A 19,860-nucleotide genomic window follows, 5' to 3' on the forward strand; every position below is an offset into this window, starting at 1 on the left:
CTAGAATTCCTGAAAGGAAGGCTTCGGGTGTTGTTGTTGTTTTTGGAAAAGTTATTTTAAACATTTTTTTCAACTCATGATATATCATGTTCCAAAATTCTTTTATTGCGCGTCGAGGTCCCCAGGACACCCACCCCAATAAATCACACTTCACACATAAATTAAGTTTAAGGTTTTGGGCATAATTTTGGCCACAACTTTATTTAAATACAAAAAATGTGAGTGGTTGCTTAGGCATTGGTTCCATACATACATACATACATACATACATACATACATACATACATACATACATACACACACATACATACACCTGTCTCTAAGACAGAACTAACTGACTTCTCCGCTTCCTGAAGTCAGTGCGGGGAAAGCATTTTGGGGAGAGAACGGAGCCGGAAGGCTGGCCCTTTGCCTCTCCGCCAAATGCTCCCATGGGCTCTTGCGTGGCCCTAGCCCCTTGTCGGGGTACGGACTAAAGCATGTTGAGCCCCTAGATTCCTTTAACGGAATTCACCCTTGCAGCAGCAGCATTGGAGAGGCCGGCACAACCAACAACCAATTCTGCATTGGAGGGACCGGCACAACCAATCGTGATCCCTCCACCAACCAATTTATGAACCAATGCCTAACCGCAACCCTACAAGTTGTGACGAATTGCTATGCAGTAGGCGAAAACCAAGTGGCATCAGCCAATCAGCCAAATGGAAAAATTCCTACCAACAGCCTAATTAAAGAGGAGGGTGGGCGGGTGATTCGAAGCTTTCAGCAAAGAGAAAGAGAAAGCCCAGGCTGCGAGCAAGGAATATAAAACCTGTCCCCAAATTGCAACATCCAAATCTACCCCACGACAAGAATCCACCAATTGCAGCCCTGGTCTTCTAGTCAACCGCACCCAACAGAAAGGGAGGGTGTCCTGTTAGCCCCTACCGCAACCCAGGCTCTCCATGAAGGAGAACCTGCTTTACCTTACATTTTCACCACGTATGATAAAAGGTGCATTACTTAAGCATCTTTTCCGCCTGAGGCAGCTGCCTCCCTCTGCCTTATCATAGAGCCGGTATTGACAAACCCTAATAGGTACCAGCCACACCCCGTTCCTGGAGCGTCTTACCTCACAAGATTCACTGCTTTTCACTGCCTGGTCGATACCTTTATCCCAGCAAGGTAGCTCAGTCAATAGAGCATGAAGCTCTTAATCTCAGCATCATGAGTTCGAGCCCCACATTGGGCAAAAAGATTCCTGGATCGCAGAGGGTCAGATTGAGCATCCTCGTGGCTGCTTCCGACTCTACAATTCTGTGTAGCATTTGGCCCGCCAGACTGATAATTTTCAGATGATTAACTCTCAAACTAAAAAGGATGTTCTCTTCTCAGCCTGTCTTCATTTTCAAACACTCATGGTTGTTTTGTTTTATTGTGTTTAGTTGTTCAATATAGGAAAAGAAAAGAAAGAATTGCGGCTGGCGGCACCATGCAGTAATCTTCCGGGAGCGCCCAGATACAGCCAGAATCATGCGGAGGCACCAACTGTATGAACCAATGCCCTCCAAGGGATGAAACAGACATGCAGTTGGCGTGATTTATAGTTTTGTGGCCGACTCTTCTTTATTTAGTGACATAATTTATTTCCCACACCTTCAACATCAATTTAGGTTTCCAGCACTGCTAACCAAGTATTAAGAAACAATAAGAGCACAATTTAAACAAAAACAACAACAACAACAGAAAATGATAATGCAAGGCATAAGAAGTAAAACTAAAACAGCAATTCCATTCAGCTACAGAGTAAAACCAGGTTTGAAAAAAAAACTAAAGTTAGCAGCTCTAAACAGCCTGGGGAAACAGATATGTTTTTGTCGGCAGCAATAAGGGTGCAACCAGCTGGACCTCCTGGGAAGGAACCACCTTCAAGAAGGGTATCTCTCTCTCCCCCTGGATTCCACTTCTCATAGCAGGGCACCCAGAAGTTCCTGAGCTTTCCAGACAGTTTTGCCATTTCTGCAGAACTGCCTTATTCTCTTGTCCTGCCCTGTTATCTCCTCTCTCTCCCTAAGTCATGGGTTGCTAACTTGCCATTTGACCTTCTCCTTGACCTCTACATAGACCTTGTTTTCAGGCTGCTTTGCTGCCGATGTCCCTGGAAGGTCTCTACCATGGCTAGCGTTCCATACAAAGACCTAGATACTTCTGGCAAGTCAATAAAGAGTCAAATCCTGCAAGACTAATTAATGGAAGATCCGTTTATAACAATCCTTTGGGTCGTCCCCTGCAGAATGTCTACTTTGTTCTTAAGCCCTGCTTTTTTTTTTGTCACTGACCGATGTGCATCTCTCTCCGGCTGCTTTTTTAAAAATTCCAAAACGTAAATGAAGGCTTGCTAATGGGAACAAATATAACATTTACATCCTCCCAGTCCTACTTATTGCCTGCACAATATAATACTATATAAACACAGAACACAGTCCAGATTACCTAGGGCTGCATCTTCTTAAGAATAATATAGACAAAAGCATTACTGTGGAGGCTGATAGTGTAATCTACAAAATTAATCCATGGCGAGACTCTGGAAACTTTTGTTCTTGACAGCTGGTGGATCAGATTCTATTATGATGTTACGTGAAAATAATTTAGCCTGATTTATTTTATTTCTCTCCCCACCCCACCCCCACCCCAATCCATGGGAACATGCATTGTTATAGGGCGACCGAGGTGGCCTGGAAATAGTGAAAAATTCCATCCTGAATATCTAGCCGTGAAGTTAAGACTGAAGCTGAGGGGGCAGGTAAACATTCGCCCCAACCTCAGCTAACTTTACCACACATCCCTCCCCCCACAGCCCCTATTACCTCCCATTTTCTTTTCACTCTCTCCTTCCTATGTCCCATCACCATGGCGAGTGCATTAAGAAGTCGGTAATGATGTAATGAGGTAGAGGGTACGTTTTATCATATGTGGTAAAAGAGTATTGGGAAATGATATATAATGAACTGAAAAAATGTTTCCAAAACAAAACAAAACAAAAAAACCAGAGTCCTTTTTGTTGGGGATAATTCAGAGGGAAATTCCAAGGTGTCAAAAAAGATTATTTATGTATGCTACTACTGTGGCCCGTGTTTTGCTAGCCCAACAATGGAAAACAAGCAAGGTCCCAACCAAAGAATAATGGCAACTTAAACTGATGGAATAGGCACAGCTTGCAGATTTAACATATAGAACAAGAGAGCAGGAAGAATATATATTTAAGAAGACTGGAAAATGTTTACGGATTATTTGGGTGAAAATTGTGTAGATTTAAAAATGCTGGTAGCATTAAGATAAATTCAACAGTGTAAATAAGTTTTGATGGATATAATAATGGAACACTGAATGGTTTAGTTCATGTAAAATACGCAGGGATGTATGGTATGCAAAATGAACCACAGAAAGAGAAGAAAGGAAGTCATTGATTTAAGGTTGTCCAAATGAATATCTTGGAATGTAAATCAGAAAAAATATAAAAACTATTAAAAAAACTTCTTGGTGACATTCGTTACAGAAGACAGAACTCTGAGTGAAACCAAAAAACGGACAAGAAGAGACCTTAAAACCGACTATCAATAAATTGTCATGTAAATTTGTGTCCTCATTTGTCCTGTTTTCTGGCAGCATGTAGTGACTGTTAATACATTTCTAAGGTTGTCCCAAAGTCTTTTAGTTGATTAGTCATCTGAATGAATTAAATTTAAATGTCCTTGCATGTTGCCAAATCTTTGATCCAAGCGCTTTTTATGGACACTGAAGAATATGGGTGATAATATTTTACATCACGAACAAAGACCTGTATCTCCTTGTTAGAAGCAAACACTGCCTGGTATTTTCTGTTAAAGCAAAATTAACATTTGACATAACGAACAAAGACCTGTATCTCCTTGTCAAATGCAAACACTGTCTAGCATTTTCTTTTAGAGCAAAATGAAGCATCTAGTTTTTTTCCTCCAGTCTCAGCCACCCTAATTGCAATCTGCCTCCATGAAAGTTTTACAAGATTAACCCACCAATTAAATTGATTAAAGCATTTACAGCTTTGATCCAGTACAGACTTTACAGTTTTCTGCTCAGATGGAGATGGAGAAACCACTCGCTGACTTAAACACTTGCCTTACATATATTCAGATGATTTCAAATGAATGGTTTGGGGGTTATTATTACAAAAGAATAATAATCCTTATACACATAGCTCCCACTATTTGAACACAATGTGTTCTCAGGGAATCATTCATTAGGAGTTGACGAATTTCATTGATTCCTATAGGGAGATTCTAATGCATTCCTGACCATGAAATTTTGACCTGCAAATGACACACACACACACACACACACACACACACACACACACACATACACAGAGGAAGAAGCAAGAAGACCTACTAAAGTCTAAAACCTTACAAAAGGCAACGAGGAAAGGAAAACTACTCTTATTTGCCCAGTCTCTCTCACTACTACACACAGGTCTTGCAGTCTGGATATCGGAATTGGTGGCGCTGTGGGTTAAACCACTGAGCCTAGGGCTTGCTGATCAGAAGGTCGGCGGTTCGAATCCCTGTGACGGGGTGAGCTCCCATTGCTTGGTCCCAGCTCCTGCCAACATAGCAGTTCGAAAGCACATCAAAATGCAAGTAGATAAATAGGAACCGCTACAGCGGGAAGGTAAACGGCATTTCCATGTGCTGCTCTGGTTTGCCAGAAGCGGCTTTGTCATGCTGGCCACATGACCTGGAAGCTATACGCCGGCTCCCTAAGCCAATAATGCGAGATGAGAGCGCAACTCCAGAGTCGGTCACGACTGGACCTAATGGTCAGGGGTCCCTTTACCCTTTACCCCTTTATAACAATGTTTGGATAATAATTCCTCATGTTTGGATAAGTGACTATTTCGTATGCCAAAAGTGTTAGGATAGTGGTACTGACATGTATGCGGTAAATTAATACACCCAGCAGAAAGACTGCATGCGGTTCAGTATCTCATAAAGAAAACATTCTACATGTGACAACATACAAACATGTAATCAACATGTGACAACATACAAACATATGATCAGTGGGGGTACACGGGGTACACATACCCCCTAGACATTTTGTGAATCTTTGTACTTTTCTCCATTTACTGTATTTATTTCTCCCGATTTGAACTATAAAATGGTGATTGTCTTGAGTCAAAATGAGAGTACCCCTAAACATATTTTTTAGAAAAAAAGCACTCTATATGATCAACCTGTAATCTGAAGTGACACAGTCCAATACTGTACATCAGTTTTCCACCTGAGTTCTGTGTGTATTGTGAAGAGCAGTTCTAAGGGTCAACTTGGTTATAATGCAGCAACAGTCCCTCCCTCCCTCCCTCCCTCTGAAAAGCAGGTAAAAAGGTGGGATAACTTCAGCAGGTGGGAGGGAGGGACCACTTAATCCTATTTCATAAAAATTCAAATGTTCCTTTGCTTTCTGCAGCAGACAAATGATAGGGACCCCCTATACTTCCCCCTACGGACGAGGAAGTGGTGATTTTGAGCCAAAAACGACAGGAAAGGAGAGAATACGCTAGGAGCTTGTTAATGTGTATGATCCATAACATTTACTTTGGCGCTATGTCTCCATGGGATCAGAGCGAATCCTGAGGATGAAAACTGTGAGACTTAATGTACCTAGCACTCTCAGCCAGATTCCAACAGAGTATTAGGTGTTCCTAGGCTCTGTGTTTTAAAATTCTGGATTTAAACTGCCTCCGTAGACTTTTCCCTAACCTCCTATCGAAGAGAAACACGGAAGTTATATGTAATTTAATAAGGGACTATACTTTTTTAAAAAAAGATTTATACTTTTCAAGATTACACATTTCACTAATTTTATGCATTTCACTAATTGTACAATCATTTTGATATTTCAAAACTTGATTTCCTCCCCCTCTTTAGGCAGTTCCTTAATTTAATTTTTAATATATTCTGCATATCCAAATTACCGGTAACTTAATTTGCTCATTTATTCATCTTCTTTAAATATATACTCTTATGAAACTGCAGGTTATTACAATCCTTCCGATGTTTTTATCTGTTTACACTTTACCTGTAAATATTCAATAAACCATTTCCATTCTTTTATAAAAAGTTTGTTTTCTTGATTTCTTATTCTTCTGGTAAGTTTTGCCATTTCTGCATATTCTTTTGTTGTTGTTGTTGTATCCATTCTTCCTTTGCTGGGACTTCTGCTTCTTTCCATTTTGGGGCGAGGAACATTCTTGCCCCTGTAGTCGCATACATAAATAAGTTTCTATACAGTTTAGGTAGTTCTATCCCTATCATTCCCAAAAGAAAAGTTTCTGGGTTGTTGTTTTTTACTAAGGATGTTTTAAACATCCTTTTCATTTCATTATATATCGTTTCCCAGTAAGCTGTAACCTTACTACAAGAGCGCCTCCTCCTCCTCCTCCTCCTCCTTCTTCTTTGACAATCACTTGTAGCTGAGTAAGATTGTCTTCCATTAACATGGTTTTAACAATGAGTCTGTAAGTGACTGTGGAATATGGATGAGAATAGGCTGAAATACAAAGACATTTTGATGGAGGTGGAAAACCAATTTAAATTAAGGCCGTATGAACAATTGAAGGATAGGTTAAGTGATTGGTTTCAGTATGTGCAGATAAATGAAGCATTCAAGATAGATTAAAAAATAGGATTTCAATCAGAAAAATCGAAACTAGAAACAGAGTTAATAGAGGCAGACAGCAAGAATTTGTCCAGAATGTATAATTTATTGTTAGAATGGCATCTGAAAGATGAGCAAACAAAATCGGTTATGATTGATTGGGCCAAGGATTTGGGTCATAATGTAATGATGTCGGACTGGGAAAAATTGTGGAAGAAGGGTATGAAATTTACGGCATGCACGGTGCTGAAAGAGAATTTAATGAAAATGATGTATAGATGGTATTTGACTCCGGTAAAATTAGCGAAAATGTATCATAAAGGTGATAATAAATGCTGGAAATGTAAAGAAGAAGTTGGTTCATTCTATCATATGTGGTGGACATGCCCCAAGATAAAAGGCTTCTGGGAAATGATTTATAATGAAATGAAAAAGATATATAAAAATACGTTTTTGAAAAAACCAGAGGCCTTTTTACTTGGAATAGTAGGGGAAGAAATCCCAAAAAAAGATGTCAATCTGTTTATGTATGCCACCACAGCTGCGAGGATTTTAATTGCAAAATATTGGAAAAAAAGAGGAATTGCCCTCTTTACAGGAATGGCAAATGAAAATGCTGGACTTTATGGAACTGGCAGAGCTGACAGGAAGACTCCGAGATCAAGCAGGGGAAAGAGTGGAGGAAGACTGGAGAAAGTTTAAAATATATATAGGGAACTACTTTTGAAAGTTGAAAATCTGAATATCTAGGGAAATACAGAAGTTAAGGCAATAGGGAGATAAGAGGAGTTTATAAGGTTGAAAAATTGATATGCAAATATAAATATGAGATTAAGAGGAATTAAGGAGATTATAGTATGAAGAAAGTAAAAGAGATGAAATAGAAACTGCTACAGTGATATTCAAAATGAAAATCAGATAGTGGGGAGTTGGGGAAGCCAAAAAGACAATGATTTAAAAAGTTGATTAAAGATGATATGTTTATGTTTCTGTTTGTATTGATGTGTTTTTTTTTGTTTTTTTGTTGTTGTAATGATGTGCTTTGTATTTTTGGTATTCTATGTATTTTTTTGTTTGTTATAAAATGTTTAATAAAAAAAATTAATAATTGTAAGTGACTGTGGAGGCCAATTCTGAATCCAGACGTCCTTCCACAGTGGGGACATTGGTTTCCGGGCGGGAGTTGATCACGGTGAGGGTTTGCCAAGCATGCCTTCCTCTTAGCACATTTCTCCCTTGTGTCCTAGTTCAAGCATCTTCAAAGCCCATGACACCTTTGGTAAAAGCTGTTCTCCAATTGGAGCGCTCGCAGGCTGGTGTTTCCCAATTGTCGGTGTTTATACTACATTTTTTAAGATTTGATTTGAGACAGTCTTTAAACCACCAGCATTACGCTTTCCATTCTTAAGTTTGGAATAGAGGAGTTGCTTTGGAAGACGATCATCAGGCACCCACACAAAGAACCCTCTTTCTCTTTACATTTCCAACACTTGGGACTGTACTTTTTTTAACTACCTGTAAAGCATTGTGCCCTTAGGCTGCCATCCTGTGCACAGTTTGGCGCAAGTCCCATTGAACTCGGTGGATCTATGCTTGAGCAAACGTGCATAAGATAAGGCTGTGCAAATATCATGTATTGACTCAATTTTATAAATACTGTAACTGTGACCGGAGAAATCTTGAGCATCTGCTGGCTAAGAGCAATTGTGCAAGGGGTTAACTTTGCAATCATTCCCCGGCATGGTTATATCCCAAAGCCACCTCCGTCCGTAAAAGAAAGGGGTGGATCCAGAATAGAGGAATCAGAGTGTTTGTGTGCATTCCTGCATTTCTCTCTGCGGCATTTAAGCTGCCTCACGCCGTCCTCGAAACAAGCGTCCCCAAGCTTCTTTGAATTGCACGGACTAAGCATTCCCGATGGGTGGCTGAGAAAGAGAAACTCTGGACAGCGACTCTTGTCAAAGCCCACCGCTGCAGGTTTCTTTTAGGCCTGAAATAATGGACTGATAGTCCCCAAACTATGCTTGCTGCCTTAGAAACTAAACTCTGAAGAGTGAAGGATGGATATAAGTAATTACAGCCTACTTGACACCAATATTTCTGCTTTCCTGTGTGAGCTTGGCTTGGAAAATTACACCATTTTCTGCACGAATCACTCTCAGCCTAAAGGTAGGGTACAATTTATTTATATATCTATATCGATACATATGCATTTTTAATACCATCAGCTTTACCTGCAACTAGTTTAGGGTAAGCAATTGATAAAGGGTTTTAAAGCAAAGCTCTGTGCTGATAATAATTAGATAATAACATACCACATTTCACTTCCAAATGAATACCAAGGTGGCTCACTAGGCAGTAAGGCAACAGCAAAATACAACAATTAAAACCATATCCACGTAACGAGAATAAAGCGTCAGTATCAAATACATCACCCGGAACCTCCAAAAGCTGCTAATAATGGCCAGGTGTTGTTTTTTTAAAAAAACGAGAGTGGAAAGTCAAAATAAATGGTTTTACTTTCTGATTGTAACAAAGCAACATATATGTTTGCTGGAAAATTGAACAAGTGCAACACAGGGCAGGAAAGGCAAAGAGTGAGCTGAAACACTGGTGCAATTTAAAAAGTTTTATTATTATTATTATTATTTTATTTTATTATGAATTGCATATAGAAGGACTTAGTGTGTGTGTGTGTGTGATACCAAAGGTGTCAAAACAGAGTCATAAATTACTCTACTTGTTGTCTGATATATTCCTAAGTGGGTAGAAATAGGGATTTGCAAGCTGCATAATTTAGAGGGGGGTTATCTTGTAAGAAGTACCAGATGTTGAATATGCTATGCCTTTTGAGAGAAGGCATGAGATGTGTTCCGGATAGACCAGAACTGAGCTGCTTAGAGCTAAGCTTGAGAGCGCAGAAGGAACGAGACCAAACACAACCAGATCTCAGGTTTACACCAGCCTATCTAGAAGGGCTGGTTGCCACCCTTTTCACTAGCACTGCTTCACATTTTTATTTACAGCTTCCTTCACGTTTTAGGGCAGAACTACATGTCTCTCGGCAGCTGATACAGAATTCCAGCCCCATCTCCGTCTCTGATGTGCAAATCGGAGGCAGGGGAGGTATTTGCAGGGGAGAAGCAACAGGCAGCAATTGTCTCCGCACAGTTGCTTTCCCCCTATATAACTTTCCTGTATGTACCTGTCCTGCTCTCGCTGCGTTGACAGGCAAGCATAGTCTCAGGACTCCGGCTGGGGGAGAGCAAGCAGAGATAGGACTTGCTAGGGAGGCATAGACCCCTTGCACCCTATCCCCCCTCCTGCCTGAGACTTGTCCCTTGCAAACGCCTACTACACAAACACACACACACGCACGCACACACACACACCCCTTTGCATATCTGGGTGAACAGCTTCAAAGAAGGACAGGGCTCTTGGGCCTGCAACCGTCGTTTAGAAGAGGGCATTTGGGAACTGCGCCGAGATGGCAGCAGAAAATAAGAGCAAGGTCTGAAAAAATGCCAGCCCTCCAAGTTACCCTAGGGGTCTGGCAGGCTTCAAGGGTCAAGGATGAGAGAGCTGTCGCCTGCTAAAATAACCTCTTTCCTGCAACTAGGAAGGGTACAGAATCCCAGTCCATCTTCCAGCCCCATCTCACCGTGCATTGAAAGCAACATCATTCCATCATTTCCCCAAATAATCCTGGGAACTGTAGTCTCTTAAGAGTGCTGAGGGTAGTTAGGAGACCCTCTGCTCCCCTCACAGAACTACATTTCCCAGACGGGTTTAACAACCAATCCCTCTTCCCAGGGAACTCTGGAAATGGTAGCTCTGGGAGGGGAACCATGGTGTCCTAACAACTCTCAGCATCCTTAGCAAACTACAGTTCCCAGGGTTCTTTGGGGGAAGCCGGGACTGTTCAATGTGGCATAAGACTGCTTTAAATGTCATTTTAGCCATTTCTGCATAGTCCATTAACTTTGCTAAAATGACCGAAAGAGTCAGAAATTTTAATAAGGAATGGGGGAAATTTATAACTTCATTGTAAACAGTTAAAATTGTTAGTGGGATTGGAATATCACTTGCAGTTTAAGGTTGAATTCCTGGACATAATGGAAGAGGTAAAGAGTCTGGATTATCATAAAAGATGCAGGAGGAATTGATTAATAATAGGACCTACAAAGGGGAGGGTGGAAGTCCAGGAGATTCCGTGGAATCTTGTTTTTATGTTGTACATTGGGTATGTGATTGCAAAATTTTAAGTTGAAAAACCAAATAAATAATTTTTTAAAAAGACTGCTTTAAATGTTTAGGGCAGATAACAACAACAACAACAACAACAACAACAACAACAACAGGGCCTTAATCTCCAAGCTCAATGGAGGGGTAGGCAAATACAAACTATCAGTATAATGCAGACAGAAAATAAGTTCTGTACAATTTAGTGTGGCTGCGCAGCCGATGATCTTCTCACTGGCCTCTTCCAATTATGACGACAATGTGTTTTTTGCTTTTTGCTATAGACCAACAAACAGTTCGGATTCTTCTCTATTCTCTGATATTTCTGCTCAGTGTCTTGGGCAACACGCTGGTGATCGTCGTGCTGATCCGGAACAAGAGGATGAGAACGGTGACCAATATATTCCTGCTATCGTTGGCCATCAGTGATCTCATGCTGTGCTTCTTTTGCATGCCCTTCACGCTCATTCCCAACCTCCTGGAAGATTTCATTTTCGGCAGTGCTTTCTGCAAACTTACCAGCTACTTCATGGGTGAGTCGATGAACATGCACAGTTTTGACTACATAGGCCAAGTCGTTTTCAAACCCTCCGCTTTCAGGGACCACATCTTCCATACCACTTGGAGGTTGACCATCCTCACAGCTATTCAACAGACTAGAAATACTATATCGTTGCTGCATAGGCTGGGATCAGTCCCGTTTTAGAGCCACGGATCTCTGGTTTATTTCAGACCTGTTGCCTGCTCCCTACTCCTCACCCACCTATTTATTCTCAATAAAGTTTCACACCTTGTCCACTGATGCATGGGCATAGCAAAGGCAGCTGCCCCCCCAATCAATAAAAATAAATAAAAATACATACCTAACTGAGGTTCTGTCCCCCCCAGCAAAAGTGCTTAGATGTCTTCTAAGAGTCAGATAGTTGTCTTTTTCCTTGACATCTGGTGGTAGGGCGTTCCACAGGGCAGGTGTCACTACCGAAAAGGCCCTCTGCCTGGTTTGTGGCACAACAGGCGCAGATGTCTAGAGCAGAGGCAGTTTGGTGCAGTGGCTGGAGGGGGAGGGGTGAAAGCAAGTTACTTATTCTCTCTTTCTCCCTCTAGCCCAACTCTCAGAGTTGTGCCAAGGCCGCAATGATATTCGGAGTTCCTCGGAGGAAAGGCACAATACAAATGTAACAAATAAACACCGGCCGGGCATGCTGTTAGGTGCTTGAGAGACAAATGAGCCTTAAGGGATATAATTTGCTTTGATACCTGCCTGCCAACAATCAAGGCTGACTGAAAAGCCTTGCAGATGTGGGAAATTGCTTAGTTAGAAATAGTAGCGACAAGCTATGTTCAGCCCAAGTAGAACAGATTCTTCCATTTTCTCAATTACTAACCAAAGTCAACGGACTGCTTTGCAGGGGGTTGGACTAGATGCCCTTGGGGTGCCTTCCAACTCTGCAATTCTGTGATTCTATTATTCCAGACTTAAGTCTCAAGCAAACCTAACAAGTGGTGCATTTTAATGTTTCCTCCAGTTTTGCCCTAAATGAATGAAATAGAGTTTTCATCGACTTTTATATTGCTATGTAACTTCTAACTAAATATGCTAAGGGTTACAACTGAACAACTAGGGCTATAAAGCTAACCCCACTTACCTGGAAGTAATGCCCATTTAATTCAACAGGATTTACTACTTAGTAGACAGGGTTAGGACTGTGCTGTTGTCATAGCTGCCAAGTTTTCCCTTTTCTCGCGAGGAAGCCTATTCAGCATTGGGACAGGGGCATGGCAGGAATTTTCCCCACTTGGCTGATTGGCTGGTGCCATTTGGGTTTTTACCTGCCGCGTAGCAAATCGTCACAACTTGTAAGGTTGCGGATAGGCTCTGGGTTCAGGTGATAGGGGAGGAATGAGCCCTTACCACCCTATCCCTGGGTATTCCTCTTAAAGGAATCCACGGACTCATGGTTGTGCCCTGAGCCTGAGTCTAGGGGACATCTGGGGCTCCGCCTAGCAGACCCCCCTGCTTGCCGTCTGTCGCAGGTGTTCACCCGAGGCTGACTTATGGTTGGTGCCCAGGGCCAGCGCTGCCTGCAAGGGTGCAGGGAGCTAGTCGAACCAGAGCCTATACAACCACTCACTTGATTTTAATCAATCAAGTTGTGGCCTAAATTCTGCCAAAAACCAAACTAAAATTTGAGTCTTGTCTGAATTTATTTCTGGGTGTGATTAAAAGGTCTCCACAAGAAAAGAAATAAAGCATTTCATCATATCAGACAGTATAAAGTTGAGACCAGAGTTACTGAAACTTCAATGAGAACTTGGCCAACTGAACATTCTCAGGGGTCAGAGTTGAGTAGGGACATCTTAAAAGAAATGTTCAATTTTCTGTCATTTTTCCCTAGAGAAAAGGCAGGAAAATACTATTGTAGCCTATTATCTAGGCTTTAGATACTTGTTTTCATATGATATAGCTGACCCCTTTCTTTATCATGTTGTTGTTGTTGTTGTTGTTGTTGTTGTTGTTGTTGTTGTTGTTGTTGTTGTTGTTGTTGTAATAGTAGTAGTAGTAGTAATAATAATAATAATAATACTTTTATTATTTATACCCCAGCCACTCTGGGCAGCTTTCAGCATATACAGAAGCATAATAAAACATCAAACATTAAAAACTTCCCTATCTATGCTCAAATACCCTGTTTCTCATATTTTAAGACATACCCATAAAATAAGCCATAGCAGGATTTTTAAGCATTCAAGGAATATAAGCCATAACCCGAAAATAAGACATAGTGATAGGCACAGCAGCAATACCGGCCATGGCAGGAGGAGGAGGAAAAATATAAGACATCCCCTGAAAATAAGCCATAGTGTGTTTTTTTGAGGAAAAAATAAATATAAGACATGTCTTATAATATGAGAAACACGGTAGTTACCGTGTGTATGTGTGTTTTTAAGGAAAGAATAGTCTGGTTGGACTTTGAAATGGAAGTGACTCTGAAATCAGTAGGACTTCCTACTTCTAATTAATGTGCTTCTGATCAGGATATGGGTTTGACACAAAACTGTGCATTTTGTACAGATCACAAAGCATTTCTAGGGCTGTCGAAAAGGATTAACTCAAATTTTACTAATATCCACAAACACAAGCATGTATGTAATGAGAAACAGGACATGGGTATCTTTCTCTAGTAGAATTGCTAATTGTTTGGTTTTCAGTTGTTAGCATAGGAAAAAAATTGTCTCAAGTCGCAATAATATACATTTACCTGCGAGAAAGTCTGATGAACTCAGTGGGATTTTTTCTGAGTAAGAAGGTGAAGGATTGTGAAGTCAAAACAAAATGTTCCTCAGATAAGAGAATCTGCTGTCTTGGGCAGCCTATGTCCAAAAAACCTCCGCAACTCCCCCCCCCCCCAAAAATTAAAAACCTATAATAAAAATAAGAGACAAAGTTCATTTTTAAGAAACTGGAAACACTTTTGATTAGACGATCAATAAAACAGTGAAACATAAAACAATGGCAGTCAACAAGTTAGAGTTAATTGCCGATATAAAATCTGAGGCATGGAAGCTTGCCCTTTTTCTCGGTAATTACCGCCATAAAGACATTTCAGGGGAATACATCACTACGACATTTACAACAGTATCAATATATAGCCCTTTGGGAATTTATTATGTAAGAGATACCTTACACTTGCTAAAAGCTATAGTCACACACAGTATATTTTTGACTTCAACACTTTGCTTATTATAGATACATTTTATGTCTTAAGATATAGGATGCCTTTTCTCAGATAAGTTTTACATTTGGCACCCAAACTTTACATTAGTGAAATTGCAGGGTTTTTTATAAAAAAAATCAAAGGTATTGCAACGTTAAAATCAAGAGCCATGCTTTTGCTTGTTTATCAGTGTTGCCCAGGCACCCCCAAACTTCGGCCCTCCAGATGTTTTCGACTACAATTCCCATCTCCCCCGACCACTGGTCCTGTTAGCTAGGGATCATGGGAGTTGTAGGCCAAAACACCTGGAGGGCCGCAGTTTGGGGATGCCTGGTGTTGCCGAATAAGTGGGAGATGTTTTTCTTTGAGCCAAAGCAGTGGTAAAGGCAGTGGTTTTCAGCTTGTGTTCTTGGAAGCTTAACAGGAGAGGAAAATCAATAACCGTAGACAATCTCCCCTAAAAGACCAGTTGCCACTATTATTTAAAATACATAGCCATAGGAGGCTATTGGGTGTTTTCCCAGGTGCCCTTTCAGTTTATGTGGCGATACATTGAGACCCACCTGGCTGTGGGAGCCCCCTAAGTTGCGTGCCAAGGCGTCCCGAGCCACAAAGTTCCCAGGAGACCAATAAAACATATTGACATGGAGTATTGTGGTTTATGGGTTCAAATAGGCCGCAACTTTATTGATTACCGATGTGAGCGGTATGGCTTAGGCATTGGGGTAAAGCCAGGCTATATCTTGACTTGACTATATCTTGAGTCCATGGAAGGGTAAACCACCAATAGGGGGTGCCCACTGACTTACATCAGATAGTGGCACCCCGAGGGGTCCCCGTAGGGGCTGTGGCACAGCCCTAGCCCATGTCTGGGCTTTGGATAGAATCCACACCCCCAGGAGAAGGCAGCAACCACCCCTCCAACCAAAGAAAGGCTTACTCAATGCCTAACCTCACAAAAGTTGTGACGATTGCTACTAGGTAAGCAGAAACCAAATGGCCGGTGCCAATTTGCCAAGTGGAAAAATTCCTACCTAGCCCAAACAATATGTTGTTGTCGTTTAGTCGTGTCCGACTCTTCGTGACCCCATGGACCATAGCACGCCAGGCACTCCTGTCTTCCACTGCCTCCCGCAGTTTGGTCAAACTCATGTTCGTAGCTTCGAGAACACTGTCCAACCATCTTGTCCTCTGTCGTCCCCTTCTCCTAGTGCCCTCAATCCTTCCCAACATCAGGGTCTTTTCCAAGGATTCTTCTCTTCTCATGAGGTGGCCAAAGTATTGGAGCCTCAGCTTCATGATCTGTCCTTCCAGTGAGCACTCAGGGCTGATTTCCTTCAAAATGGATAGGTTTGATCTTCTTGCAGTCCATGGGACTCTCAAGAGTCTCCTCCAGCACCATAATTCAAAAGCATCAATTCTTCGGCAATCAGCCTTCTTTATGGTCCAGCTCTCACTTCCATACATCACTACTGGGAAAACCATAGCTTTAACTATACGGACCTTTGTAGGCAAGGTGATGTCTTTGCTTTTTAAGATGCTGTCTAGGTTTGTCATTGCTTTTCTCCCAAGAAGCAGGCGTCTTTTAATTTCGTGACTGCTGTCACCATCTGCAGTGATCAAGGAGCCCAAGAAAGTAAAATCTCCATGAAGGGGCCCAACAATATGGCAACCGACAATTGCCATAGCAAGGTCATATCAGAGCAAAGCATGAGAAGAGGCAGGGTGGGTTGGGTGATCCGACGAAGAGGCAAGAAGGGGGTGCAGGCCGGCCATGCCGCAATTAAATTGCCTGCGGCCACACCCACCCTGGCAGCAGATTGGCTGGGGCTGTCCCCAGCACAGATGAGCGGTAGGTTGTGATGTGTGTGGGGGGGGGGAGGCAGCATACCTCCACCCCCACGCTGGAAAACTGTTGAGGCTCGGCTGACTGGCCGCAATGCTGCCCACCAGATAAAAGATGAGTGGTCTTATTTTCCATTGAGCATTGCAGGGCCTTGGACTAGATCAGGCATGGCCAAACTTGGCCCTCCAGCTGTTTTAGGACTACAGCTCCCATCATCCCTAGCTAACAGGACCAGTGGTCAGGGATGATGGGAATTGTAGTCCCAAAACAGCTGGACAGCTGAGTTTGGCCATGCCTGGACTAGATGATCATTGGGATCCCTTCCATCTCTGCCATTGTATTATTCTACGCAGTGATTCCATGGCTAACCCTAGCCCCCTTTGTGTGAACAGGGTGAGGGCATGCGTTGAAAAGGCAGCAGGATTGCACCGCTGGCTCTGCCCGCAACATCTCACCACTTCCCTGGTGGTGTTAATGCAAGTGCAGCTTTCTCCAGATTGAAGTGCAGAGCATTTGAGGACTGGGACATTTGCTGGGAAACCAAAATGCTTGTTTACAAAGCTATTGTACTACCAACCTTACTGTATGCTTGTACATGGAGCACTTATAAATGTAATCTCCAGCTCGTCGAAAGATTCCATCAACAGTGTCTCCGATAAATTTGACACATCATTTGGGAAGACAGTCAAACTAATGCCAGTGTACTGGAAGAAGCAAAGATCACCGGTGTTGAAGAAATGATTCTTCAACATCAACTTCGTTGGACTAGTCATGTTGTGCAGATGCCCGATTATCATCTTCCAAAGCAACTACTCTATTCTGAACTTTAAAATGGAAAGCGCAGTGCTGGTGGTCAACAAAAGAGGTTTAAAGACTCTTCCAAGGCAAATCTAAAAAAAAAAAGTAGTATAAACACCAACAACTGGGAAACACTGGCCTGCGAGCGCTCCAATTGGTCCAAAGTCATGGACTTTGAAGACGCTCGAACTCAGGATGCAAGGGAGAAACGTGCTAAGAGGAAGGCACGCTTGGCAAACCCTCACCATGATCAACTCCTGACCGGAAACCTATGTCCCCACCGTGGAAGGACATGTGGATCCAGAATTGGCCTCCACAGTCACTTATGGACTGTGTTAAGCATAGCTGCCAACTTTCGGATTTGAAAATAAGGGATCAGCAGCAGCCTCACCTGTCCCGGGGACAGTCTGCGGTATATCTAACAATCCAGGATAGCAGCGGGGAAACGGCGCTGGAATAAGGGAGTTTCCTGCAAAAAAAAGGGAGGGTTGACACCTATGCTGTTAAGACCGTGACATGGAAGACAATCTTACTCGCTATGAGGGATCACAGAAGAAGAAGAAGAAGAAGAAGAAGAAGAAGAAGAAGAAGAAGAAGAAGAAGAAGAAGAAGAAGGAGGAGGAGGAGGAGGAGGAGGAGGAGGAGGAGGAGGAGGAGGAGGAGGAGGAGGAGGAGGAGGAGGAGGAGGAGGAGGAGAAGAAGAAGAAGAAGAAGAAGAAGAAGAAGAAGAAGAAGAAGAAGAAGAAGAAGAAGAAGAAGAAGAAGAAGAAGAAGAAGAAGAAGAAGAAGAAGAAAGGTGCCTATGCAATGCATGGACCTGTTTTGTAGGAGTATTGCAAGAAGGGGGCCCAGAGATGCTCTGTGGCAGAGTGCTTCTCCGTCACCATTTTGCAAACCACTGGGCCTTCTAAAGAAATGCATTGAGTTCCGTGTAAGTGACCTTTTCCGTTTCAGTGAGGCTTCCTCACTGCAGACCTGGAGCAACAGGGAAGAGTGCAAGGTTGCATCTTTGACTGATAATCTAATTTCCTGCTCTGTTAGATACAGATTGTAGCCAAATTATACAGCCACGCATCGAGAGTTACAGTTTTAAATCAGGCCAGCTGTCAGAACTATATTGACTTCTTCCCTATAAATAAGACGGGAAAGTTCATTTTCATGTTGAAGGCCATTTGCTGCCTTTTCCTGAGTGTCAATGTGTGGAGTGTCAAAGGGCTATTCCTTCCAAGAATCAGGAACAAGGCCTTATCCTTCCTTAATTAATTAGATACTCATAAAACCACAGGAACAAGTTACTAGTTCCAAATGCTATATTAAAAAGGTCTAAACGGCAAATGTGACTACAGATGGCATCTTTACTATTTGCTACATTGGTTTCATCAAACTTTGTTCTCGGTTTCTGAGAAGCCACCGCAAATCTTGCCAGTCTGCCCATAAAATATTTCTCCCGATTGGGCTGCAGATAAACAATGGTCCAGCTGTCTGCATTGGCTAGACTCACAGTTTCTCTATATGTTCATCTCTTTAATTCAGCTTATATTATACATTGAAGTACATCATATCACACAGTGCTTGAAGTGGGTCGGGGATGCAGTAGGGCCCTGCCCGCCTCCTTTTGAGTCAGATCTATAACCATCCTATAGCTTTTCAGGTAAATAGAACTGAATCTGGCCTAACCACCCATGAGTCAAGATGGTGAAGAAGTGAAGGGTTGGCCACTTCTGGATCTGCTTCTCTGGCTTGATCCGGTTCCCCAATCGTGCTCCCTAATCCTGCATTGGTGGCTTTGATAAAATGAATATTATATTGTTGGGGAAGGGGCATAGCTCAGTGGTAAAGGTAAAGGTCAGGGTATCCAGAATGCGGCAGCTAGACTGGTGACTCGGAGCAGCCACTGAGACTACATAACACCGGTCTTGAAAGACCTGCATTGGCTCCCAGTGCGTTTCCGAGCACAATTCAAAGTGTTGGTGCTGACCTTTAAAGCCCTAAACGGCCTGAAGGAGCGTCTCCACCTCCATTGCTCTGCCCGGACACTGAGGTCCAGTGCCGAGGGCCTTCTGGCGGTTCCCTCGCTGCGAGAAGTCAAGTTGCAGGGAACCAGGCAGAGGGCCTTCTCGGTAGTGGCACCCGCCCTGTGGAACACCCTCCCATCAGATGTCAAAAAGAAAAAACAACTACCAGACTTTTAGAGGACATCTGAAGGCAGCTTTTAATCTTTAAGAAGCTTTTAATCTTTAAGAAATTAGTGTATTTTAATATTTCTGTTGGAAACTGCCCAGAGTGGCTGGGGAAACCCAGCCAGATGGGCGGGGTATAAATAAATTATTATTATTATTATTATTATTATTATTATTATTATTATTACTACTACTACTACTACTACCCTGGATGACTCTTGGGTTGCAGCACTCATCTCACTTTCAGGCTGAGGGAACCGGTATTTGTCCACAGACAGCTTTCCGGGCATGTGGCCAGCATGACTATACCACTTCTGGTGCAATGGGACACCATGACGGAACCAGAGTGCACGGAAATGCCGTTTACCTTCCCGCCACAGTGGTACCTATTTATCTACTTGCA

At 42.4% G+C, this 19,860-nt stretch overlaps 1 protein-coding gene across 1 annotated transcript in view; it reads left to right on the plus strand.

Annotated features, from left to right (window-relative positions):
* Positions 1-8,505: 8,505 nt before the first annotated feature.
* Positions 8,506-19,860, plus strand: part of CCKAR (cholecystokinin A receptor) — a 30,875-nt gene continuing 19,520 nt past the window's right edge. Inside the window, exons 1-2 of the mRNA XM_035114040.2 lie at positions 8,506-8,844; positions 11,202-11,450. Of these exons, the coding sequence (XP_034969931.2) occupies positions 8,736-8,844; positions 11,202-11,450 (358 nt within the window). The 5' untranslated portion in view covers positions 8,506-8,735. The remainder of the gene's footprint in view (positions 8,845-11,201; positions 11,451-19,860) is intronic.

This window comes from Zootoca vivipara, chromosome 9 (assembly GCF_963506605.1).
Source record: "Zootoca vivipara chromosome 9, rZooViv1.1, whole genome shotgun sequence".
In the NCBI taxonomy this organism is placed as follows: domain Eukaryota; kingdom Metazoa; phylum Chordata; class Lepidosauria; order Squamata; family Lacertidae; genus Zootoca; species Zootoca vivipara.